Below are 27,588 nucleotides of genomic sequence, written 5' to 3'. Positions count from 1 at the left end.
CTGTGGGGTTCAGAAGCTCTGAGGTGTGAGGCTTGGCACAGAGGAACCAGCCACTTCCTTCCCTGTGTCCTGCAGTCAGGACTACTCAGCTCACGGCAGCCGAGACTCCCTGGTGCTACAACCCTCCCCCTTATTCTACTCCTTCATCACATGTGATCCAAAGGGGAAGAAAATTCAGGAAAATGGGATGCTTTAACATTTCCTGTCCTCAAGGCTCCAAATGACTAGATCCGTGCTGTATGTATACAATATACACACACATCCTCTCACCATCAAATGGTTCTGCAGTGCGGCAGTGTTGAGGTGGCAGTGTCTGGAGCTTGCGGTGATGGGTGCAAAACCAAGGGTCACTAATGGCTTTCACTGGAGTTCCTAGGGCTCCCTTGGAGAAGCCCCTGGACAGAGGGCTTGTCCTTGCTTTTCACATAAGACAGCTTCACGTTTCTGATACATGGCACAGGCAATGCTAGGAAAATCTGGAGTGGAGCTACACTCAGCAAGATTCTACCTAGTGAGTATACAGCAATTCTACATATGTTGGCAAAAACTTAAGAGCCTGGAAGACACAGACCCTGCTGCAAAGCGCTGACCATCTATTACAGCTGGAGAAGTCAGTTATCAACAAATACAACACATTTCCACAGCAACACATATGCAAAACAGATAAATACATGGAAGCGCATCTACAGCAACACATGTGCAAGTGCAGTTCAAATGGCATACTCCCACCTGAGGCCACTGACTGTCAACAAAAGCTCTAGACAGGGCAGCGCGGACCGGACAAGGCTGAGCTGAGCAGTGTTAGCCCCAAAGGACGCACAGCACTTCAGTAGGCAGTCTTGAACTCGACAGCTCAATCAGCAGCAGTGCAAAAACCGGGTGCCGGAGAGGAACAAAGTTAGAAACCGGAGGCAGAGCACACTCCCCACTAAGTCCGTCCTTGATCTAATCAAAGGGCCAGCCACTGACATACACTGTGCTCTGAAGGACCACTAAGAAAGATAAATGCTGCCCATTATGCCGTTGTATTCTCATGTGGAGAAGGAGCTCTCTTACACATCTTTAAACATGCCTTTTTCAGTCATCATTCTGTGTGTGTGTGTGTGTGTGTGTGTGTATCCATAGGCATAATACACTGGCTAATAGATTCCTAAGGTTTTTTGTTTTTGTTTTTGAGTTCAAACACCTCTAAAGCAAGTTTCATCTCAGAGTGGACAATGCCCAAGCTTTGCAAGGCAGTATCATTTCGTGTGGCCTCGGCTCGGCGCTGGTGGTAGGTAAGAGTGTTTCTTAAAGCAGTATTTCCTCACTGCATCCAGGATTTCTGTCCAAGCACTCGATGCCAGCTGAAATCTCAACACTTTCATGTGCTCTCCTGGTCTCATCAAAAGCAGACACTGAAAGGTTTGCAGCACCATGCAAGACTCATGCAACCGCCAGATCACGCCACAGGAACGCCCATGTGTGATCATTCAAGCTTGCCCACCTACTGACAACGGTAGCCACATCACAGCAGGCACTGGCCTCACAGCCACTGTAAAACACATTCCACTCCAGAGGTATTAAAACGCGAGGTGGACATTCAACAGAGCAGTTAACATGCCACCTGGGAGGGAGGCGCATCCCAAGTCAGAGTGCCTGCTTGGGTTACAGTCCCAGTCCCAGTCCCCATTCCACTCTGCTGATAAAGCACATCCTGCGGCAGCTGAGGCCTCAGCTGGCTGGGTCTCTGCCACCCACATGAGAGGACCCGACTGGGTTCAAGACTCCCGACTTCAGCCTGGCACAACCTTGGCTGCTGTGGGTACCTGGGAGTGAACGAGCAGATCAGTGCACTCCCTCTGCATTTTTCTGTCTCTCTGCCTTTCAGATAATTATATAATTTTTTAATCTGCCCTTATAATCAGTGGAATGTGGCAGTCTAATCTCTTAAGCTTCTGTTGTAAACCATAACTCTACAGATATTTACAGTAAAAACCACACTTGAATGTAATCAACTGAAAACAGGATTTGCCTTTTAAACACTGAATATATGCATTAGTACACACACACACACACAAACAGCCATTATAGAAACTCTCCCAGTGAATACACTCTGAATTGAGCTGCAATAATCTAGAAAGGTTTGGAAAGGACATGTAAGCTTCCAGAACTATACAACTTCTTAGAGCTCCAACTTGAATAATGTTCAGAAACACAACCAAAAGGTGAAGCTTCTTACAAAAGGTCTAGAAGAGGGCTGGGAGATTGGGGTACTGTGTGCAGCACTGACCCAACTCACATCTCTCGCTGAATACATCAGCTGTTCTCTGGAATAGGAGAAGTGAAACTGTATCAACACCAACGATGTCAAGAGATGGGATACCACGACTCCACTAAGGGAAGAGTGAGAAAACCTCGGCACACTGAAGAAGCGTGGGGGATCCGAGAAACCAGGGGGCAAAGCTCGCCAGGCAGAGGCAGGGCAGGGCAAAGGAAGAACACGCTGGACGAGGCCAATACACACCCCCCGGCGCACGGATGGTGAAGGCTGTGACCCGGACAGGAAGGACCGCTGGTTAGTCACCTTCCAACCTGCCACAGAGCCCAGCTCAGCAGTGTCCACACGTGACAGATATTCTGCTAAACAGGACACATCTGTTCAAGGACTAGGGGATAGGAAAGGCGTGGAAGATTATCTTGAGTGTTACAAAAGGGGAGGGGGAGAGCCATGGGCCCCGGCGACAGGCCGTCAAAATGTCCTGTCCCCAGCTACTTCACCCACATCACATTCCGTGACGTGGACTACAGGAGCACTGTGTGTATAAGCAATTGTCCTCATCTGGTCATCTTCCATTTTTCTTCTTAAAATAAACCTAAAGACCACTTCACACCCATTACAATGGTTACTATTTTAAAAAAGAAAATAATATATGTGGATGAGGATATGCAGAAACTGGAACCCTCACGCACCATTCATGGGAACGTAAAATGGTATGGCTGCTTTGGAAAACAGTATGGCGCTCTTTAACAATTAAAAATAGAATTACCATACAATCCAGCAACTCTACTTCTAGGTATATATTCAAAATAACTGAAAGCAGAGTCTCAAAAAGTATTTGTACAGCCATGTTCATAAAACATCATTCACAGCTAAAACACAGAAGCAACTCAAGTATCAACATATATGTAAGCAAAACATTTTAAGTACATGTGTTCTGGTTTGGATAATAATTTCGGCCTCAGATATTATGTTCATGGGACTAGAACTTAACCCAGTTATGGTGTCTGAAGAGGAGGAGGGCTTGGAAAATGATATCATCATATTAACTTCCGGAGGTGGAGCCTGGGAGTGAATCCCGGTGACTGGTGACTTCATAACCAGAGACCATACGGAGTCTCTGCCTCCTGGCTCACCACTTCTCTTGCCTATCCTCACTCTGCCACTCACTGCCTTCATCAGATGCCAGATTACTGGGACTGCCCAACTGTGAACCTCCAAAACCAAAACTTACCAGCAGAAATAAACTTCCTAGCCGGCACCGTGGCTCACTAGGCTAATCCTCCGCCTTGCAGCGCCGGCACACTGGGTTCTAGTCCCGGTCAGGGCGCCGGATTCTGTCCTGGTTGCCCCTCTTCCAGGCCAGCTCTCTGCTGTGGCCAGGGAGTGCAGTGGAGGAAGGCCCAGGTGCTTGGGCCCTGCACCCCATGGGAGACCAGGAAAAGCACCTGGCTCCTGGCTTCTGCCATCGGATCAGCGCGGTGCGCCGGCCGCAGCGCAACAGCCGCAGCAGCCATTGGAGGGTGAACCAATGGCAAAGGAAGACCTTTCTCTCTGTCTCTCTCACTGTCCACTCTGCCTGTCAAAAAATAAAAATAAAAAAATAAAAAAAGAAATAAACTTCCTGCCTTCCTAAGTAGTTTCTCTCAGGTATGTGTTAGGGTGACAAAAAGCTAATACAACATGCCATGGAATAGTATTCAGCCTGAAGAAGGAAGAAGTGTTGCCATATGCTACAACATGGGTGAACCATGAGGAAGTTATGTGAAGTGAAATAAGCCAGTCATAAGAAGACAAATACTTCATGATTCAACTTATGCAAGTATGAGGTACTCTGTGAGGTCAAGTCATAGAAGGAGAAAGAATGGTTGCTGGCATGATCTGGGGGAGGGGAGATATTGCTTAATGGGTAGAGTTTCTGTTTCACAAGGTAAGCAGAGTTATGGAAGCAGATGGTGGTGATGGCTGCAGAACATTATGACTTAGGACTACAGTTAAAGATGGCCAAGATGGGAGCCAGTATTGGGGTATAGCAGGGTAAGCCACCACTCACGACACAGGCATCCCATATGAACACCAGTTTGAGTCCCAGCTGTTCCACTTCTGATCCAGCTCCCTGCTAAAGGGCTGGGAAAAGCAGCTGACGATGGCCCAAGCGGATGGCCCCTGCTACTTATATTAGAGACCTAGATGAAGGTTCTGGCTCTGGCCATTATAGCTACCTGGAGAATGAACCAGCAGATGGAAGATCGACCTCTCTCTGTCTCTCTCCCTCTCTCTTTCTCCAAAACTGTTTCAAATAAAATAAATAAATCTTAGGGGAAAAAATGGCCAAGATGGTCAATTTTGTGTTACGTGTATTTTATCACAATTTTAAAAGTTATGGGTGTGTAAACCATTGGCTGAGGGTATCCTTTCTATAGCCAAAAAAAAAAAAAAAAAAAACAAACAAAAAAACACACACACACACACACACATCAAGCTGTCAAAACATTACAGGATTTGGAAATCAGAACAATATGGGCTCCCTCTAGTGGTTTAACACACCTTTAAAACTGGTCAGAACTGAAATAAACTTTCTTATATATTTTGATTTTTTTTTTTGAGGGGAGGGTAATAGTTCTTTTCCTTAGGGGGAAATAAAACATTAGAAACATACCAGTACCAATGCGCATCCCAGCAGAAGGACGAGGGAAGCAAGCCCAAAGATCACATGTGATGGCTACAAAGTCACACAGCAACTTTCCTGCTCCCTGCAGATGAATCAGAAGCTAAGCAGCAATGAATGAATGGAGAGACGGGGACCAGGGAGACCACAGGAAGAGAACAACAGTATGAAAAGGAAGACTGGGGCACAGTCCTAACAGAAAAATGACCCATTTTCTCAAGCGGCTAGATTATTTCTGAACCAATCAGAGAGAGAGAGAGACAGACAGACAGACAGAGACAGACAGACAGACAGACAAGTTTCCAATCGGTTTCAGGCCAACCCCAGCCAAAGCTTCCGGGCTGCTGTGGCTGCTCTGCCAGCCCAGATGGGTCTGACTTTCTCAATGAATTTCTCGTCAAGAAAGGACTCATCACTTCACAGCTACGCGTCCTGCTGCAGTGGCCCTGCAGGCAGGGACTGCCCGGCGGGGGCAGGACTGCACAGTTCAGCAAACCCAAGGAAGGCTGCCACTTGCACGGAGGCTTTCAGGCTTGTTGGATAAACAACGCGATATGAGTAAAGTGCTGGGGAAATGCAGATGGGAAAAAAAAAAAAAATCCAATACAAGCAGGCAAGCCAAGGCAGAGGATCCGAAGGAGAAGCATGAACCATCTCTACTGAGACAGACGGATCTGCCCGCGGGACTGGTACCCAGCTGACTGCGGTGTGGCTGTGAATGTGTGATTTTCTGACACTGCTAATAGAGCTGTTGGTTTTAAAAATCAGGGTAGTTCACCTACTCTAGAGGGCAAAGTCTCTTCAACGAACCATCAAGATGAGAAATGACAGAAAATCATTTCTGAATTCGTTTCTCGAAAAGGTTAAAAATTAGTTCAATGTACCTTTCAAAGTGGCTGGGAAAAATCTGAAGGGAGCTCTGAATTCCACGCCTCAGTGAAACGCAGGGAGAAAGCACGAAGCACAGCAGGCCCTCCGCGGAGAGAGGGGGCAGCATACACCCAACGCCAGAGCGCCTGCTGGTCTGTTCCTACCACGCAAGCTTGATGGCAAATGCACTTAGATTTGACAATAAATATAGTTTAATCCATATTTTACAGCAATCTTTTCAAAACACTGAGCAGCGTTTTCTGGCTCTCTGGCCAGAATCAATATGCTCTGTTACAGCACTTCTATGGGAAAATCAAATTCAAATGCAAATGGCTTTGTTGCAGCATTTTTCCTGCTAAGCCTGAGGGCTGGTTGCAGGCTGGACTCCCTTGACAGTACTTCCGCAGCGAGCTGACAGAGGAGCACACGTTTTTCTCAAGATGTCACCCTCTCCAGGGGTTGACTCGGGGACCAGCGAAACCCCAAACTCTACCCCGCTCCAGCCCTTTACTCGAGGTGCGCTGCAGGACTGCCGCCGGCTCCTGCACGTGACGGGAACGATGCAGCGCAACTGCTTCGCAGGCTCCGTTCAGGAAGCCATCTTTCAGATCACAGAACCCAAACACTGTCATTCCGTGACAGCTGTCCCAGAGGAGAGGGTGACACACACGCACTTGCCAAGTCAAGAATTCAAAAAGCAGCCATCAGCAGGATTCCCTGAATCTGGTATTACACGGCAGCTCTCGCCCCCATTCATTTATGTTCAGCTAGCGTGGCCCAAGGACAGAGGTTGTACTTTTTGTATTCTCTCTGCAGGGCCGGGAAAATATGCGTACATGTAATAGGGATAAAAGGTATCTAGCAGGGTAGGAGCTTGGCCCAATGGTCAAGAAGCCAGTTAAGATGTCCACATCCTGGGGATGGCGCTGTGGCGTAGCAGGTAAAGCCATCACCACCTGCAGCACCAGCATCCCATATGGGCAGCGGTTCGAGTCCTGGCTGCTTCACTTCCGATTCAGCTTCCTGCTGATGTGCCTGGGAGGGCAGCAGAGGATGGCCCAAACACTTGAGCCCCCACATCCATGTGAGAGACCAGGAGGAAGCTCCCAGCTCCTGGTTTCGGATGGGTCCGGCACTGCCATGGTGGTCATTTGGGGAGTGAAGCAGCAGATGGAAGACAGATCCCTCTCTCTAACTCTGCCTTTCAAATCAATCAATCCTTCTTTAAAAGGAAACAGAGATGGTCACGTCCCATATTAGAATACCTGGGTAATCTCGATTACCAGTTCAGGCTTCTGATTCTGGCTTCCTGCTCTGGGAGGTAGCCCAGTTCCAGCAGCGGGGCCCCTGACCCCCACAGGAGGAAGCTGGAATTAGTTCCCAGCTCCCAGCACTGGTTCCCCAGCCACCATGGCATTCGGGGAGTGAACCAGCAGATGAGAGCGCATTCTCTTTCCCTCCCTCCCTCCCTCCCCTCCTCTTCTTCTTTTAATAAATATAAAAGCTTACTCATGGAATAAATGAATTTTTGTTATATCTTGCTTCCTAAAATGCTAAAAATAATAAGGCATTTAAGCTATAAATAGGAGAAAAAATATTCGCTCCTCCCCCAAATTTCAAGGATGAACAGAGTATATGGCAGACATAGTGTTCCCACAAGGCTGTAATTTAAAATTATTGCACTTTAGGTTCATCCTCAAGTTCAACACTAAAGACATGACGCTGTTACAGTATCACCTACTTCTTACGTAACACCAATCATTTATGATGCTGTCCCTGTCCCAGACATGGTCATTCCATTCGCTACGCCGCATAGGTCAAAGCTGGGGGTCATTCCTTGGGGCTTCGTCCCTTTTCTCACATCCCACTCTCAACCCCTCATCAAATCCTTCTGATCTTGCCCTGACAGTCTGCCCAGAATCCAGCCTCTTCAACCGCATCCCCATCTGCTCCGTGTGTGCAGGCCGCCACCACCTCTGTCTCATGTCACTGCCAAGGCCTCCTACCTGGACTGTCTCTGCTGACACACACACAGAAGCCAGAGGGACCTAATTACTCATTACCACGAGCGAGTGAGACCATCGACCATCAGGCGGGTCCCAGGCCACCCGGTGACCTGGGAAGCCGACCTGCTGAGTTTCTGGCCCCATCGCCCTCTGCTCTGCACCTTGCTCGCGGCGGTGCAGCCTGCCAGGTGTCGTCTCCTTGCTGTGCGTGCGTGCACCAGGCCCGCCTGCATCTCTAGCCTGGACGACACTGTTCCCCGTGCCTGCTCTGCTCCTCCTCCAGGCATCAGCCCGACTCCCTTGTCACTCTCCAGGCCTTGACACACATCAGTGTCTCTGGGAAGGCTCCTCGGGTCACACCCACCACACTGCCCATCGCCCTTCCCCACTTTTTCTTCCGCTTAACAGTGATTGACATACCATATATTTTATTGGGCTTTTGGTGATGCGTCTTCGCCCTGAGATATGTGGCCCATGAGTGAGAGTAGAGGTGTTTTTCTTCCTTTTGTTCACTGTTGTACTTCCGCTGCCAAGCGAAGTGTCCCAGCACTGAGTAAGTGCCATTATGTCCTCACTAAATTAACTGAGTGAATGTGAGTTCCCATTCACGGGAACACTCTAGAGGCCATTTCTGTCTCTGAACTGACAAGCTTCCATGCTATTTTCGTTATAGCAGACTTGGTACCATTACCCAGGAGGTAAAAAAAAAAAAAAAGGCCATTTCTCTCTGCAGAATCAGCAGGTAGCTCTCTCACCAGAGTCCACATAAGGCAGGAAAGGAGCGGAGAGATTTTTTTTCTAAAATGCTCTTGGAGAGAGGCAGGGTGGGGTGTTACCCTCCCCCTGCTCCTTCCTCACAGGACAGAGGAGGCAAGCGTTCAGGACTGCTCAGGGACCTACTGTGGTGCAGTGCCCCTGGGGAGCTGCACACACTGCTCACCCAGCGCTGGCTCCTCCAGTGGGCATGACACTCGGGCACACACACCCACACACAGACACAACGCCTGCTACCACCGCCCTGGGAGTACAGCACTCCAAGAGCAGCACTGCCCAAGTGCTCTCACGGCAGAGGCCACGCTCTTCACACAACAGAAGGAAAGAAACGTGGCCACCCTCTGACGGCGGATGGACAGCAGAGGCGGCTACTAGGCCCAGTGGCCAAGGACATTCGGGAAAGGCTGTCTCTGAATCCAATGGGGGGGCCGATGCACAAACTCAGGGGTCTCCTCTATGGACCATAGGGGCCATTCTGTCACTTCTTAAAAATACTTTTGATTTATTTCTTTTCTTTTTTTTTTTTAAAGATTTATTTTATTTATTTGAAAGAGTTAGAGAGGTAGAGACAGAGAGAGAGGTCCTCCATCTGCTCATTCACTCCCCAGATGGCCCAATGGCCGGAGCTTCACCAATCTGAAGTTAGGAGTCAGGAGCCAGGAGCCAGGAGCTTCTTCCGGGTCTCCCACTTGGGTGCAGGGGCCCAAGGACCTGGGCCATCCTCTGCTGCTTTCCCAGGCCATAGTAGAGAGCTGGATCAGAAGAGGAGCAGCCAGGTCTTGAACTGATGCCCACATGGGATGCCAGCGCTTCAGGCCAGGGCCCTAACCCGCTGTGTCACAGCGCCGGCCCTTTTTTTTTTTTTTTTAAAGATTTATTTATTTTCACTGTATTTGAAAAGCAGAGAGAGCACGTGCAAGCAAGGTAGCTCCATCTTCACGCAGCTGGTTCAGTCCTCAAATGCTTCCAATAGCCATGGCTGGGCTAGACCCAAGTCAATAACTCAGCACTCAATCCAGGCCTCCCAAAGGGCGACAGGGTCCCATGCACTGGGGCCAACTGCTGTGGTACAGCAGGTGAAGTGGCTGCCTGCAACACCAGCATCCCATGTTCAAGTCCCCACTAGTTCATTTCTGATCTAGCTTCCTACTAATGGACCTAGGAAGGCAGCAGAAGATGGCCCGAGTGCTTTGGCCCTTGACACCCATGTGGGAGACTTAGAAGAGCTCTTGTCTCCTGGCTTTGGTGTGGCCCAGCCCTGGCCGCTGCTGCCATTTGGGGTGAGAACTAGCAGATGGAAGATCTGCCTGTCTCTTTCTCTCCCCCTCTCTCTGTCACTCTACCTTCAAAATAAATAAATGATTTTTAAGAGTGTGGGGAGCAATCCAGACTAGACTGAGTTACTGGAATTAAGACTTATTCTATGCATCTGCTCTCCCACAATATGGCGCTGGGAGAGAAGTAAACAGCTTCCGCACAGCTGCCTCCAGTTCAACCAATAAACTGTAGGACTTGCTCCTGATTGGAGAGCAGCGTACTCGGCGTGTGGGCAGCCGAGTTAGGATTGGCGGAGGAGGACTATAAAGGAGGAGAGAGACGGCATGCACCAGGAACATCTAAGGGGAACATCTAGCTGAAGGAACACCCGTGCAGCCCCCGAGAAAGCCGGCCGGCGGTGTGCCGCTCCCCTGCGGAAGTGGGGAATGCGGCTAGGGGGAACTGCCCTTCCACGGAGGTGGAAGGGATAGTAGCCAACCCGGGAAGAACCAGCAGCAAACCCGGGGAGGGCCGAGCAGACGAAGGAACAGCGCAGGGTCCTGTGTCGTTCCTCCACGAAGAGGGGGAGCGACAAAGAGAACATTTAGAACACTAGAAATAAAGTATACATTGAATAATGTACAATATTATTCACAGCCAAGAAAAATGTTTATGTTGCTAAAGAGAGGGAAGAGAAGGAAGAGAATAAAGAGAGTCCAAGTAGAATAACACTCTAAGTCCATGGAAGATAGAGCTGTACTTTTCAACTAAGACCAAACAGCAAAAATTCATGAAAAGGACCCAACCAAAATGGAAATATTTTAAACACTTATGTGAAGCGGTAGAAAATAACAAAGGACTACCACTTGAGACAGTTAAAAGAGTATTAGAAACACAATGGTTGAAAAAGCATCCAGTTGGAAAACAGGAAAGATATAAACAGATGAAAAATTTACAGATGAAAAATAAACCCTTGAGAAGATGTACAGTATCAGCAGCCACGAGGGAAAATGCAAACCACCATGGTTTCCCACTCTCTACCCATCATAAAAGCTAAGATGAAAATGAGTGATTACCGCCAAACTGTGGCAAGGACAGGGAGAGAGCGGACGATCTGTGCACTGCTGGTGGGGACGTAATGGAGTGTCACTCTGGAGAGCAGCCGAGCACTTTCCTAGGAAACTAAACATGTGACCGCAGGGAACCCAGCAACGCTGCTCCTGGACACATGTCCCAGAGAAGTGAAACGTGTGTTCACACAAAACCGTGCATAGCAGTTTTATCTGTAGTAGCAAATACTGAACTCAGCCCAAATGGCTTCCACTTGGTAGATACACTGGGGAGATACGTATACCACACACACCACAGAGCACTCAGCAATCAAAATGAATAAACTATGGATACACACAACAACTTCAATCCACCTCCACCGAAGAGTGCCAATGCCAAAGCAGTTTCATTTACGTAACATCTCACCAGACAGAACATTTTGGAAATGAAGAACAGGTTGTGACTGCGAGAGATAAGGTAGTAGGTGGTGAGGTTAGAACAGGCAGGTTCTCAGAGGAGACAGCGTAGTTCTGTACCGTAACTGCCGGAGTGGGTACATGAACCCAGCCGGGTGGAAACACCATACACAATGAAATACCCACAGCGACAAGCAAAACTGAGGCAATGTGACCAGGACTAAAGGAGTGCATCACTGTCCGCATCTTGGCTGTGACACTGCTTTCAGATCTGCAGAAATGTTTCCACTGGAGAAAACTGGATAAAGGATCCACGCGATCTCTGTGCACTACTTCTTACAAATGCAAGTCAATTTCCAAGTATCTTGCTCGAAGTTCAATTTTTAACAAAATAAAGGGGCCGGCGCTGTGACATAGTAGGTAAGGCTACTGCCTGCAGTGGGGGCATCCTATGTGGGCACCGGTTCGAGTCCCAGCTGCTCCACTTTCGATCCAGCTCTCTGCTGTGGCCTGGGAAAATAGCAGAAAATGGTCCCAAGTGCTTGGGTCCCTGCACCCACGTGGGAGAGCTAGTTAAGAAGCTCCTGGCTCTTGATCGACACAGCTCTGGCCACTGCAGCCATCTGGGGAGTGAACCAGCAGAGGGAAGACACCCCCCTCCTCTTTCTCTCTCTCTGCCTGTAACTCCTTTCAATTAATAAATGAATCTTTTAAAAAAATGAAGACTTTTCCTTGGCAGCATGATTGGATTAGGCACTTCTCATTACTGTGGGCCTTAACTGAATGTGCCACTCACTGTGTATAAGGGAACCCATGAGCTTCCAGACCTGAAAAAAACAATACGCATTCTATTCAACTGATGTGCAGTTAAAACCCAACAGACTTCTGGAAAAACTCTACAGCTATCCCCTAAGTTGGCCATAGTTTATATTCTGTACGCTAGGTGAAAAAAGCATTGTTTTTATGTAGGACACAGTCATACTTAGTCTTAGTGTAATCGTACCATCCTCAAGGTGGCAAAAAGTAATGACCTAGGGGCCAGCGTCGTGGCAAAGCGGGTAAAGCTGCCTCCTGCGGTGCTGACATCCCATACTGGCTCCAGTGTGTGCCCTGGCTGCTCCACTTCCGATCCAGCTCCCTGCTAAGGGCCTGGGGAAGCAGAGGAAGATGACCCAAGTGCCTAGGCCCCTGCACCCATGGTGGAGACCCAGATGAAGCTCCTGGCTTTGGCCTGGCTCAGCCCTGGCCATCATGGTGATTTGGAGAGTGACTAGTGGATGCAAGTTTCCTCTCTCTGTCTCTGTGTAACTCTGCCTTTCAAACAAATAAATCTTAACAAAATTAACTATTTAATGCTTATCTCATTTCATAGTTTCATTAAAATTATTAATAAGCAAGATGGTATAGTTTAATGTATATAACTAATGAAAATCTCCTGATTTCTTTAATGCTTTCCTTTTTAAGGGCTTTAAGACACACAGTAGATAGTTGAACAAAAAAGACTTAATGACGACAAGATAATGGAGTGCAGCAGGCTCAACATAGAAAGTGAACATCGTTGTGTTTCCAGCAAAGCTGATTTATACATTGTGGCTGGTGAGCTTTTTCACTGCTGCTCTAGTTTCACAAATTAGGTTTGTTGCTTTTTTTTTTTTTTTTTTTGTAACAAATTTACAAAGACCATCTATCAAGGTATTCATGGACTTGACAGTATCTGCAAAGTCTCACAAGTGCCTTAGGAGTATCCTAGCTCTGGACTGACATTTCCACGTCTCTCTCTGCATGCAGTGGAGGCTACATAAAGTCTTCTCAATTACATTAATGTCTGCCCGAGTCCAATTGCGTTCTCTGCCTGAAGATCATCTTTTACGAACGTGAGCATTCTTCTTCCCATGTAAACCCTGACCACAGATCCGCAGGGGCAGGCAGAGGACATTCACTTGCTTTCTGCACACACCCGTTAGGGTCCCAGCTTCGTCACAGTACTTGGTACCTTGGTGTCCACTTTTATTTCTAGCACCCGCAGCCTGAACTGGCCATGTGCCAGGCTGAGAAACCCAGCTCACGGGTCACCAGAGGGAACGCCCTGCATGGCCATGCCTCAGTACTGGGAAGGAGGAGAAAAATGGGGTGGGGGGACCCACTGCCCGGTTCTTCTCGGTACAAGAAGTGGTGTCAGACCTTCTGTGGTAAAACACAAGCATATACCACACACCTAATCACTGAACTAACACGCACAGCCAGGAACTCAGAAGAGCAAATGTTATACAAAGAGCAATATGGTGGGCCGAAATCTAATCATGGCAACAACAAAATAATAACTAAATCAAATCATACCAATAACTAAATTACACTGAAATTCTATAACACCCTAATTAAAAGACTGAGATTGTTCAACTGGACAAAAATGTAAGACATAATCATGTATCACCAAAAAGAAACACACCCAAAATAAAAAAAACAGATTCAAAGTATAAGGATACAAAAAGTTAAACCACACTAGCATGAGATCACTTACTATAATATCAGACAAAGTAGATTTCAAAGCAAAGAAGACTCCCCCAGCAATAAACAGGTTATAGCACAAATATAAAGAGATAAATTCTTCAAGAAGACATAACATTAAGTATCAAATAACTGAACTACACCTTTTTAGAAAATGACAAAATTACAAGGTGAAACAGACAAACACTCAGTTAAAATGGGAATTAGAATGGCTAGGAATTTGCCACCTCTCTAAAACCACAAGCTTTGAGCACACTAGCCCAGGGTAAAGACTCCCTCTGCCTATGGAACACCCGACTGCACTCCCCCAGGACATGGGGTGAACACCCTGACTGCACTCCCACAGGACGTGGGGTGAACACCCTGACTGCACTCCCCCAGGACGTGGGGTGAACACCCTGACTGCACTCCCCCAGGACGTGGGGTGAACACCCTGACTGCACTCCCCCAGGATGTGGAGTGAACACCCTGACTGCACTCCCCCAGGACGTGGGGTGAACACCCTGACTGCACTCCCCCAGGAGGTGGGGTGAACACCCTGACTGCACTCCCCCAGGAAGTAGAATGAATACTTTGACTGCACCCCTCCCAGGAAGGGGAGTGAATCATCGGGATCCATATTGCCCTCTGAGCAGAGGCTGGGGCACATGCCAAGCTGCTTCTGTGGCTGTCCTGGTCCTTAGATGACATGTAGGAAAAAGCACTGCTGTTCTCCGCCATCTAATCTTCTTATCAGCAGCAGTCCCAGCTGAGCACCTTCCCTGTGCCTAGCACTGGGACCTGGGATACGGGCAAGGTCAAGGCTGCACACACTACAGCTCCTGCTCTAACGGGATTCCTCAGCTGGAGGAAAGAGAGCACATGGTAAAACAGGGGCTGGTACTCAGCACATCCTGGGAGAACATTCGTTAAAAATTACTCCTAACTGGGGAGACCAAGGCAAAGTGGGGGAAGGAATGATGTCTGAGGAGGGGTTCTTCTCACAAGCAGAAATTGGGTGAGAAAAGACCCAGGAAAAGAGAAACGCTGGGCAAAGACACAGAAGCAGGGAAACCCCAGACGCAGCTGCACCCAGGGCACGGCGTGCACCCTGAAGCCAGAGGGTGATGGGAGAGCAGGCAGGACAGACGGCTGGAGGAGAGGTAGATGACAGAGGACCCGAAGCCCCTCGCTGCAGAGGCTCGACTTCACGGTGCAAGAACGGGAAGGCAGCACAGGCTTTTTCCGCTTGCAGCTGATGTGCTCAGAACCATGTCGCCCACAGCACGAGACCAGGGGAATGAAGCGACGCCAGGGAGAGTGGTGAGGTGCCTGCTGCAGGACGCAGGACAAGACAGGACAACTGTGGCCTGAGGCCCTGTGGACAGCACCTGACAAACGAGGGATTCTGGAGGGAGGACCAGCAGGCAGAGGCAGACGTCCGCACTGGCAGGACAGCTAGGCTCAAAGAGCAGCTTCCAGGCCGGCGCCGCGGCTCACTAGGCTAATCCTCCGCCTGCGGCGCTGGCACACCGGGTTCTAGTCCCGGTCGGGCGCCGGATTCTGTCCCGGTTGCCCCTCTTCCAGGCCAGCTCTCTGCTGTGGCCTGGGAAGGCAGTGGAGGATGGCCCAAGTGCTTGGGCCCTGCACCCCGTGGGAGACCAGGAGAAGCACCTGGCTCCTGCCTTCGGATCGGCGCAGCATGCTGGCTGTAGCAGCCATCTGGGGAGTGAACCAACGGAAGGAAGACCTTTCTCTTTGTCTCTCTCTCTCTCTAACTCTGCCCATCAAAAAAAAAAAAAAAAAAAAAAGAGCAGCTTCCGGTGCTGCAGTGACACCAGGCCCACGGCCAGGCCTCTGGAGCAATTAACGACGCAGTCCATCTTCTTCAGCATCAGTCCAGTGGTGACAATCGAATCTCTTCTGAAGAGTCAACATTTTATGTAAACCAAGTTTCGGACATGTCAGGACTGCTTGAACTTGATAAATTCTCATACATTCACCAAGGCAGGCCATTTCCTGCCCTTGTGTTAGTAAGACTCAATCGTATTTCAGACACTTGGGCCTATGCTGGAGCTTCTCTAATGACTTTTTTTTTTTTTTTTTGACAGAGTGGACAGTGAGAGAGAGACAGAGACAGAGAGAAAGGTCTTCCTTTGCCGTTGGTTCATCCTCCAATGGCCGCCGCGGCCGGCGCACTGCAGCCGGCGCACCGAGCTGATCTGAAGGCAGGAGCCAGGTGCTTATCCTGGTCTCCCATGGGGTGCAGGGCCCAAGTACTTGGGCCATCCTCCACTGCACTCCCGGGCCACAGCAGAGAGCTGGCCTGGAAGAGGGGCAACCGGGACAGAATCCAGCGCCCCGACCGGGACTAGAACCCGGTGTGCCGGCGCCGCAAGGCGGAGGATTAGCCTAGTGAGCCGCGGCGCCGGCCCCAAATGATTTCTGATGAAGAACCACTTTTTATAATTCCTGATCCACGAGAGCTACTGTGCTGCAGACTGGAACAGGTTCTCTCCAGAAGTCATTCGCTGAACGGCTAACAACCCCCAGTGATTATCTTTGGGAGAAGACCCCCCCAAGGAGCTAAGGAAAAGGGAGTCTTGGGGGGTGACCCAACATGATCAGACTGGCATCCTTACGAGAATAAACATTGGCTGGCTCCCACGCAGCACAGGTGGGCTTCTGTTCTCTTGCTCGTTCACTCTCCCCCCTCCTCCCTCTCACATACCAAGAGAAAAGGTCCTGTGAGCACATGGTAGGATGGGGGTCAGCCACAAGCCAGGAGAAGGCCTCAGGGGGAGACCACCTTGATGCTGGATGCCGCAGACTCCAGAACCACAAGAAGATAACTTGCTACGTGAGCCACCAGCTGGTGGTGTTCTGCACACCAATGCACACTGCAGGTGACCAAAATCAGCTGGCACTGTGTACCACCCACCATGTAGCTGTACACCACCCTAACCATGGGTCTACGCCTCGTTCAACAAGACGAGCCTACGATGCTGACATGCTCTAGCAAGGTTAAACTGCCAAAGAGTCCTCTAAAAGCCCACGTCCTGATGAACCAGCGACAACACCTTGTGGGCCAACAGCAGGCTGCAGACCACACTTCGACCAGCAATTCTTCAAGGTCTCTCTGTGATCGTTTTTGTGGGGGGGGGGGGGGGGGGTCGGGACACAACATTTTGAAATACAGAACTGGAATGGGATGCACGGACAGGGTGAGGAGAGTAACAGAGATGCTCAGGATTCTATCACATCATGTCTGGGCAGGATGTCTCAGGATGCTGCAGGATGCAGGGTCTTAAATTACCAGCACTGGGCTTTGTCTGCAGCGTCCCTTGTATTCTGTTTTTCTTCAGCTCCTCCATCTGTCTCTGTAATCATACCCACAGAGCAGAGCACAATCAGATTAGACTCACAGCTGGAGCAATGCTTCTCCTTCAACTGAGAATATACATCAAACTCCCTCACGGGACCTGGACGGAGCCAGACGAGCACATGGACTCTCCGGATCTTGGCCCCTGAGTTGGGAGGGGGTCCTCTGGCCCTGATGCAGAGCTGTCCAAATCTCTGATGGTCATTCCACATGGCCTTTGATGTACTCTAATTCAGACATTTTTGTTTTATTCCTAAAAGTTCACTTATTTATTTGAAAAGCAGAGAGACAGAGAGAACAAGCTCCCACCTGGTGCAGGTTCAGTCCCCAAACGCCCAGGACAGCCAGCCAGGCTGTGCTAGATTAAAGCTGGGAGCCCAGAGCTCAGGCCAGCCCTCCCATGGGGGCGGCAGGGGATCAGTTGCTTGAGCCATCACCTGCTGGCCCCAGGGTGTGCACTCACAGGAAGTTGGGAATGAAACTGATCCTTGAACCTAGGCACTCTGATTATGGGATGTGGGAATCCCAAGCAGTCTCTTAACCAGTAATGCCCACCCCGGAGTTAGGTTTTTTAGAGCAATCTGAAGAGTATTATTGTCTTAATATTCTCTATTTTATCCTTTTTTATACTATAGTAGATGGTCCTGCGTTAGTGGTTTTGTTTTTGATCTCCTCATTGTCACTGTTTAGAAATGCAATTCATTTCTGCACATTATCTTCTAATTCTGTAACCTCGCTGAACGCTTTTATTCATGCATCCTAACTGTTTGAGTGGATTCCTCAGGATTTTCTACATATGGTACAAGAGCACGCCACCTGCAGAGATGGTTTCTTCTTTCTCTGCAGCCTAGATGGCCCTGGTGGTATTTTCTTGCCTTGGCTAACCTTTCAGTTCAATGCTGAACACAACCGTCCAGGGGTGAGGGTGGGCATCCACCCCCTGTCCCTGATCGGGCCTCATGGTTCAGGATGTCGGGGTGCGGCCTGTGTAGACGCCCATTCTCAGGTCGAGGGAGAGAGGTGAGTTTTGACATGTTGTCGACTGGGAAGCCTATACTGGTATTCACAGAGAGCTGGGCCTGGCCAAAAAATGCAAAGTAGTAGGGAACCTCTGACTGCTACTTCTAGGAAAAATGCCCATTACCGAAATGGAACTTCATCTAACTAACAGGAAGCTCCTGAGATAGACGACAGGCAAGAAGCTCCACACAGGGAACTCTGCTCAACTTCGGGACTCACGAGGGAGAGGCACGTTACAACCATGAGACACAGCCACAGACCTGCTAGGATGGCTCTAATACAAAAGTGCGATAAAGTGTTGATGGGAACACGGAGAAACCGGACCCTCGAACCTCACCGATGGGAATGTAACAGGGTGCGGCTCCTGCAGACATCAGCCTGGGGGACCCCGGGCAAGGTAAACATGAAATTATCACAGAACCCAGCTAGGGCCCTGTGTCTCTGCCCTCCAAAAAGGGAGGCTGGGAGAGAGTACCTGCTTTGTCAGTTCTGGCTCCTAAGGTCGGACTTTCTCTGGCCACGAGCAGGGGGTGGCAGTTCTTGGGGATCAAAGAGAATGATTCATGGGCACTGCACTGTGTCTTCAGGCAGAGCGACACCCAAGACAGCAATGTATGCTAGCCCTGCGGAGCTCGGAGCCCCACCTCCGACAGCCAGCAGTTGGAGCTTGGGGCTCGGCACACACACAGGAGCCAAGCACTGCTGAGGCATGGCGGGGAGGGCAGCAGGGACGGGCTGCAGGGCTTCACTTCACCACGCCATGGGGAAGAGCCAGCAGAGGCTTTTACTGACAGGGCAAAACCTGATCTGTGTTTCCGGGATAATCACCTTCAGAAGCAGAACGGCATGGAGCGCCCCACACCCCAGTCAGAAACACGCTGTGACAATTAGGGCAAGAAACATCGAGGGCCTGCTCTAAAGCTATGCACCAGGCGCTGAGTGCAGAGAAACTGGGTCCAGGTGAAACCACTGCCCAGACACGGGCTGGCCGAGTGTGCGGCGCAAGGCACTGAACCCCAAGTTCTGGCAATGATGACAGGTGAACTGAGCCTCGGATTGCTGGGTCGGAGATAAGCCGCTGGCATTAGGGGGCTGGCCACCCGGGTAAATGGAGGCACAAGTGGATGTCCCCCAGGAGGCAGGAGGAGGAGAGCCGCAGCCAGCTATGGAGGACAGAGCCCACCCAGGAGGGGATGACGGAGTGAAGAGGAGGACTGGAAAGACACCCACAAGACCAGGCCAGGCTGTAGCTCAAGATCAAGGTCGGAGAAGGAAGAGCCAAAGAAGCAGGAAGAAAGCCACAAAGCCCATCTCTGAGAGCAGCCGAAGAATGAATGAATTCTGGAATGGACCGACTCGCTGAGCTGTAGCAGCACTGGGCACGGGCCAGGTCTGCTCAGCTGCCCCTGCTTGTGTTCTGGCAGTCCTCACCCAGATAACTCAACACTGCAGTGTCTGTGCCTTTCTTACTGAGAGCACATTTTCTGCCCAGTTCTGAAGAGCTGGGTTCTTCAGGGAGAACCCCACGGAAAACCACAGAAAGCGGTTTGATCAGTACTTCCTCGTGGAGGCTCTCAGCCCCACCCTTTCCCTGGAAATGCGGAGACCGGACTGTGCAGTGGTGAATGCAGCAACAGCCCCTGCAACACTCACCTGGCCTGGCCCTGGAGAGCAGGGCCGCCCTCCTTCCCCAAGTGCCCTGCGCGATGACCACGTGTGGCGCCGCTGGGCAGAGGCAGAGACGGGGAGGAAGAGGGAGCACGGATCCCCCAGCAACCCTTAAGCAGACCTGGGTTCCTACTCATTCAAGTGCCCAGCAGGCTCCTCCTCCTACCTCACGGGCGCCTTAGACTCAGCAGGACCTCAGCAAGTTCCAGCTCTTCTGCTGCAGCTCAGCCCTGATCCCGTGCCCGCATCCCAACGGCCGGCCCTCCTCTACGCTCGGGCCGGAAAACGAAGCTCACTCAGGATACGCCCTCTCCTCGGCCCCCTGAACGCTGCTTCCGCCACGGTATCTCCACTCAGCCCTCACCTGTGCTCGCCTGGACCGCTGCAGGGACATCTAACTCACCCCCGGCCCCCCGACACACCTGAGGTGAGCATGAGTGAGAACGGGACAGAAAAGAGCATACGAGATCAAGTCAGCAGCACAGTCACACTCCCTCCCCTCGCCCTGCCCTGACCAGGGACGGCCTGGGGCTCTTAGGTCAGAGGTGTCCTCAAGGTGGCCCGAGAAGCGAGGAGATCCAGGCTCTCTGTCCACTGCAGCCTCCCTGCACCCTCATAGCCATGGAGACCCCACAGGCCCTGGTGGGACTCAGCCTGTCTGCCTCGAGCATCCCCTTGCAGCCCCACATGCCCGGTTCTCACTTCAAGCCTGCTCGGGGTCATTCCTCCTCACAAACACCTTCTCCCCAATTCTTGCGGAGGTCAAGCTCCCCACTCCTCACCCCAGCCACGTCCAAGCTTTCCACCTGTCTATTCCGTACTTTGTGTCCACGCCAGCGGATGTTGCAAGGCCAAAGACCAAGTCTGCCTCTGCTCAGCGCCCAGCCCCAGGTATACTGAATACCCAAGCACCTGCTGGGCGGGCACCCCCAGGAAGCACATTCAAGTCCGGCCAGAGGCCAGTGAACTTCCTGGCCCACCACCACAGAACACCTCAGCCACACTTCAGGCGAGGGAGGCAGGGGAAGCAGAATTATTAAGTAGGGAAGGACGCTTTGTGCCGTCTTCTTTCTGCTCTCCAGGATCCTAAAATAAACTTGGCGGTGGCGGTGGCAGGGGAGGGGAGGGAGCTGCTGCGTTTAGGGGGAGCAGGGGCCTGGTTTCACATCCGCTTTGCTGTCACAAGCCCTTCCTCTTCTGTCATCGCCATCAGAACGGCAACAGCTCACGAGACATCTGACGGCGGTTTTTCACCTTGAGCTCTGGGTTTTCTGGAAATCATGCCTTCCACGTCCAAGGAGCTGCTGCCATGGTACGTGCCAACATCATCTCGCCGCTTTGGAGTCACTCATTTTGTTTGTTGTGTAACATAGTTATCACGTCTGTCTTCAGATGACAACATTAAATACACTCCAGCATATTCGCACAACATACTTAGAAAGTATTAAGTCATTAAAATCAGCACACTTGGAGCAATAAAACCAATGGAATGATTAAAATGATCAAGCTTTGGAAAGACAGCCAACTTATCTCTTAAGCTGGGGATATGATGAACATATGGACGGTAAAAATTATCTTTCCCGTTTCAGAGTCCCTTTTAAAATTAGCCACATACTAATTGTCCTGTTCACTCACCAAATCTTTAAATATCTTCATATTTTATTGATCTCTCTAATTAACCATCATTTTTGACGATTTCTTCGCTGAGTTGAGAGATGTAATGTTGATGGTTCTCTCCGTGTTTCGGGAGAGCCACAGCTCACTGCCAGCCATGCAGAGGAGGCGTCAGCAGCCACATCAACACGGTGACACACAGTGACGTGTTAACGAGTCAGGGACAACAACTGCCAAAAAGCACCAGCGTCGGAAAACAAGTCCAGTGTCCTTGGATGATTGAAAGAAAATGTCCTGAGAGGCCGTGTGGTACAGTTTACCTGTGATCGAAGTGGCAGCAACAGGCAGGATGGTGGCTGCTCCCATTGGGGAGTGACCAGGAAGGGACTTCTGGTCAAATGTTCCATATCTTACACATGTGTTCACTCCTTGGACCTGCCTGAGTCTGATACTCCCAAGCAGTACCCACCCACGCATGCGTCAGGCGTGTATGCGAAGTGCCTCTAAAATACTTCCAATGCTGCAACTATGACAGACTACAGCATCAATGGTCTCAGTTCCACCCTACTTGAAGCAGTAAAAGTAGTTTTATTAAGTGCTCCCAGGGTCTAAAATACTTTCTAATGTACTGCTTAACTGCAAAAACAATTAAAAAAATCGTATGTGCCTGTAAAATACACACATACGTATGTACGTGCATTTATATCAAGGTACTTTAAAACATTCGTGGTAATGGAATTCAAAGCTAAGTTTAGGTGCCCAGTGTTGAAAGCTGGCAATGCCAACATCCCATATGTGAGAGCCAGTGACGGCCCCGGCTACTCCGCTTTTTTTTTTTTTTTTTATTTATTTTTTGACAGGCAGAGTGGACAGTGAGAGAGAGAGAGACAGAGAGAAAGGTCTTCCTTTGCCGTTGGTTCACCCTCCAATGGCCGCCGCGGCCGGCGCGCTGCGGCCGGCGCACCGCGCTGATCCGATGGCATGAGCCAGGAGCCAGGTGCTTTTCCTGGTCTCCCATGGGGTGCAGGGCCCAAGCACCTGGGCCATCCTCCACTGCACTCCCTGGCCACAGCAGAGGGCTGGCCTGGAAGAGGGGCAACCGGGACAGAATCCGGCGCCCCGACCGGGACTAGAACCCAGTGTGCCGGCGCCGCTAGGCGGAGGATTAGCCTAGTGAGCCGCGGCGCCGGCCTACTCCGCTTCTGAACACTGCAGTACCTGGGAAGCAGCAGATCGGGGCCCAAGAACTTGGGCCTCTGCCACCGCTATGGGGGACCCGGATAGAGCTGCTGACTTGTGGCTTTGGCCTGCTCCACACCTGGCTGCTACATTCACTGGAGGAGTGAATAAATCTTTCTCTCTTTCTGTCTCTCCCTCTCTCGCTGTCACTCTGCCTTTCAAATAAATAAATCAAACATTTTTTAAAACAAAAATTTTTGGTGCAAAAATTTTGAAATCCACACACAGTTTTTACCCAAGTGCATTTCCACAGATTTTCCACGGCTCTCTCTTAGCACATACAACCAATACACACCCCACAGAGCCCAAGCCACTCTTTAGTGTCTTGGGACAAATCTACTCAGGACTTAAATCACAGATTTATGGACTCATTTGTGTAATGGATTGAGGGTAAGGCTTTCACATTTTGTTCCATGCTGTATATTTATAAAAATTCAATTTCAAAATGTCCCTTATCCAATTAAACTATAACACCATGTCCAGTCTGCCCCCTTATGGATGACATATTAGTGGTCTACTTTTATGTTAACCATAGATTTTGTAATAAACCACACATAAATTATGATAAATACAATTCAAAAATAATAAAATAAAATATGCTGTAAGCCAAACAGGAGATAAAGTACTCTTCTTCAGTTCAAAAATGGACATATTGAAATTATCTGAAAACATCAAAATAAATTCAACTTTTTCCAGATATAAAAAATATTACCCCAGAGCTCTGGGGTTCCATAGGATAACAGACTCATATACACCCCAATCTCTGTTCTTCCTCCTTTTTTTTTTTTTTTTTTTTTTTGACAGGCAGAGTTAGTGAGAGAGAGAGAGAGACAGAGACAGAGAGAAAGGTCTTCTTTTTCTGTTGGTTCACCCCCCAGATGGCGGCTATGGCTGGTGCAGCGCGCTGCACCGATCTGAAGCCAGGAGCCAGGTGCTGCTTCCTCCTTGTCTCCCATGTGGGTGTCGGGCCCAAGCACTTGGGCCATCCTCCACTGCCTTCCTGGGCCACAGCAGAGAGCTGGAAGAGACTGGAAGGGGAGCAACCGGGACAGAATCCGGTGCCCCAACTGGGACTAGAACCCGGTGTGCCGGCGCCACAGGCGGAGGATTAGCCTAGTGAGCCGTGTTGCCAGCCTCTGTTCTTCCTCTTAACCAGAAAAACAAACAAATTTAAAAAGTCAATATGGAGAGAATTATTTCTATCCATTCTTCATGCCTATAACACAACTGGCAGATAAGGAAAACCATGAACTTCATGTTTCATGAAGAAGGAAATAAACACCAACAACTAGGAAGATCAGCTCCAGAGACCACAGCACAGCGGGAAGTCCAGTCAGACACCAGGCAAACAACAGAGGTAGACAGGTGTTGGAACACAGACGAATCACCCCTGGAGAACAGAACTCCCACCTGGAGCGAGGAGCCCCTGAGTACAGCTGGGTCAGGGTCTCCAGAAGACCGTATGGGGCGTGGATCTATCTACAGGGCCTCACCTGAGTGTTCACACTAATTAAAATCAATGTGCAGTATTATTAATAAACTCTAGGCAAAAAGAACATGAATGAGTCTGTGGTTACCAGTAAAGGAACCACACTGTCGGCACCCACATGCTGCTTAACCAATCGTTCAGCTTTGCTGGAGACAGAAACAAAGTGACAGGTTTTCAAGAACCAACCTGCATTCCTAAAGGAAACTCTATTTCTACTTTGGAGAAATATCTTTAACATTCTTTACAGGGCGAGTCTTGGCTTATTCTTTGCTCAAGGAGTTCACCAAGATCGATGTCATTTCAATATTGGTTTATGTGTTACTCCAGCTTTTCCAGTTTCATAAGATTGAACATGAAATAAGGAATTCTCATGACACAGATGCACTTCTCTATCTTTCGATGTCCATGGTGGTTTTGTCTAATATTAATGTTTTAAAAGACATAGGCAGACATGTGGTCAGTGGTTAAGACGCCTCTTGCGACACCCTATGAGAGGGCCTGGGTTCGAGTTCTAGCTCTACTTCTGATTCTGGCTTCCTGCTCATGTGCACCTTGGGAAGTGAGGGTGTGCCTTCTAGATGGGAAATTCGGACTGAGTTCCCGTCTCCTGTTTCAGCCTGGCTTACCCCTGGTTGCTATGGGCATTTGGGGAGTAAACCAGCAGATGGGAGATTTCTTTCAAATTAAAAAAAATACTTTTTCAAATATTTTAATACATGAAATGAAAAGGTACTGGAATACATATGTGCATGTATATATATATGTGTGTGTGTGTGTGTGTGCATACATCTATGCTAAGTCTCAAAAATAAAAATACAACATGTAACCTTACAATTCTGTTTACATAATTAAAAATATGATAATGAAAGAGCTGCAAGCATTGTCCCGCGTCCAGTGATGTGTCACCCGATAACCAGAAACTCTCATCACAGAGAGTCACCGGGGGCACGTCCCCAGTCAGTGCCCTGCTGATTCATCCGCCAGCCCCCTGGGCGACAGGGACTGGGTCTTGCCACCAAGAACAGAGCAGAACCACAAGCAGCCAAGATTAAAACCTCAAACATTCCCACAAAATTATTAAAATGCAAAAGGGATAAAGGTGTAATAGTCAAAGGAACAGGAGACTCAGACTATTCCAAGTATTTTGCCTTTGCTTATAAACCTTCAATATTTAATGGCTCAAGATTCTTCCAAGGATTTAGGAGGAAAAAAAAAGCCAAACACCACCGACTTGCCATCCTCTCTCAGTTCAGTTTAGAACTGATTTTATACTCAACAGGGAAACCTGATATGTATGGAGGAACAGTAAATAGACAAAGTCTGAGGCTGTCCTTGAAAATCTTCATTTTTATAAAGCCGTCCATATAACAGTTCATCAAGGATGATGGTGAATCCTTAGCTAATGACTCCCACACAAAGATCCGCATTTGCAGGGATATACAAAATTCAAGACAAAATCATTCTAAGTTTCATTTTCTATCATACAACGAAGCTGACTTTTTTGGTGCACATCTTAATACATTTTAACAGGTGCCAAGATTCAGAACAGCTTCATCATCCTCCCAAATCCCTCGCACTGTACCTTTACAGTCGCACAAAACAACAAATTAGCTCACATGATTTTAATGCTTTTTTTTCCCATGCAAAAGAAAAGCAAACCAACAACAACGATCCTTCTAGAACAGGTAGGAGCAACAAGCCAGAGATTCCGGCTTCCGGGTGCTCAGTGGTTTCCTGGATGGCAGTGAGGCAGGAATTCACATAAAGTCCTCAAGGTGCTCTTCGTCATTTACCTGTCCCTGTGTAGCATGGTCCTCTAGGTTGTGTGGCCTCTGTGACACAGCCAGGGCCTGAATCCAGGAAGAATTCTCAGATCAAGTACTCAGCCCAAGATGCCATCGGAAGAAGCCAAGAATGGAATTGGAAAGCAGCCTAAAGCAGGGGGCCCCCAGCTCAGTCTACAACGTGAAGGAGACGCACGCAGGTAGGGGAACCAAACCAGAAAGCTAAGCAGGGGCTGAGAGCTGGAAGATTTAAACAAGTTCACTGGCAAAACTGTCACCGAGACTGAGCCACGCCCCACCTTCGCTGATCCTGAAAGATAAATGATCAGAATAGAATCATAGGTCAAAGAGTAGACCTACTTCCCATTTCTTAAACTTTTTTGAGTGCTATTTCTTTAAAAAAAAATATTATTTATTTATTTGAGAGGCAGAGTTACAGAGAGAGGGAGGGACAGAGAGAGAAGTCTTCCATCCGCTGGTTCACTCCCCAGATGGCCACAATGGCCAGAGCTGCACTGATCTGAAGCCAGGAGCTTCCTCTGGATTCCCCACGTGGATGCAGGGCCCAAGCACTTGGGCTATCTTCTGCTGCTCTCCCAAGCCATAGCAGGGAGCTGGATCGAAAGAGGAGAAGCCAGGACATCAACCAGTGCCTGTATGGGATTCTGGTGCCACAGATGCTGAGCCTACTGTGCCAGAGTGCCAGGCCCGAGTCATGTTATTTTTTTTTTTAAAGCCTCAAAGCTCCCTAATCCAACGTGTTTTTGTCAAATTCTACTGTTGACAAAAACTAATTCTTATTCCTAGGTGTAAATCTTCTGTTTAAGCAGGCTTTGGCCTTAGCAGCAGTTTTTAGAGAAAGAAGTTCTTATTAAAAAAAATACATATATGATAAATCCACAAACAGCTCCTCTGCTTTGAGCTCAGTCCAGCCCCGGGACTATCCTTGGCAAAAAGTAAGACCAAATATTTGTTATCCATAAGCAGCTTTTACTCTTACTGAACTGGAGGGTGAAACTGATTCAAGCTCGAGACAACAAGCTTACAAATCCCTTCTCCTCAGCCCGTCATTTATTCATAAAGGGAGAATTTCTCCTGCTCTGAAAAGGTCAAAACCGCTTTGCAAAATAGCGTTCAAGAACACAGCGGGCCTCTTACGATTGCATTCCTTGGCCTTAAAAATGAGCTTTTTAAAATTGCCAATAGCATTCTTATTTGATCTGAACAAGGAGGCATACAACAAATTCACCGAAGTCCTGCTCCTAAGTAAGAGTTCATCACTGACTGCTGTGCAGGTACGCATGCAATATCCCTGGAAGCACACGCCGCACTTCATCACGCTGGCTGCCTCCATGGGAAGGCAATGGTGACCAAGAGACAGAAGCAGAGACTTCTCCCTGTGTTTTGAGCCTCCTGAATTATGCAAACCTATTACAGCTCAAAGGACAAACAAAGTTTAAATAATGAACGTTATTATTCCTATCAGGGAATAGCTTCCTAGTTTTCACATGCTCTTAGCTAGGATCAAAAATGAAACCGCGGGGCCAACGCCATGGCTCACTTGGTTAATCCTCTGCCTGCGGTGCTGATATCCCATATGGGTGCCA

General features: G+C 49.1%; 1 protein-coding gene across 18 annotated transcripts in view; it reads right to left on the bottom strand.

The window, feature by feature from the left end:
* Window positions 1–27,588, bottom strand: part of ANO10 (anoctamin 10) — a 197,737-nt gene that overhangs the window by 98,648 nt on the left and 71,501 nt on the right. For 2 of the 18 annotated variants that reach the window (XM_089306457.1, XM_089306455.1), the window contains one exon: window positions 18,201–26,291. The exons of 15 other annotated variants lie outside the window; for them this stretch is intronic. In XM_089306457.1, the coding sequence (XP_089162583.1) occupies window positions 26,256–26,291 (36 nt within the window). In that variant the 3' untranslated portion in view covers window positions 18,201–26,255. Of the gene's footprint in view, window positions 1–17,027; window positions 17,166–18,200; window positions 26,292–27,588 lie in introns of those variants that run through there. One more of the 18 variants, XM_089306451.1, reaches the window with a different exon arrangement.

Source organism: Oryctolagus cuniculus, chromosome 10 (assembly GCF_051225735.1).
Source record: "Oryctolagus cuniculus isolate XC-2025 breed Fujian yellow rabbit chromosome 10, ASM5122573v1, whole genome shotgun sequence".
NCBI classification, from domain to species: Eukaryota; Metazoa; Chordata; class Mammalia; order Lagomorpha; family Leporidae; genus Oryctolagus; species Oryctolagus cuniculus.
Note: the sequence above shows the minus strand (reverse complement) of the source record. Positions and strands in the feature narration are given on the sequence as shown.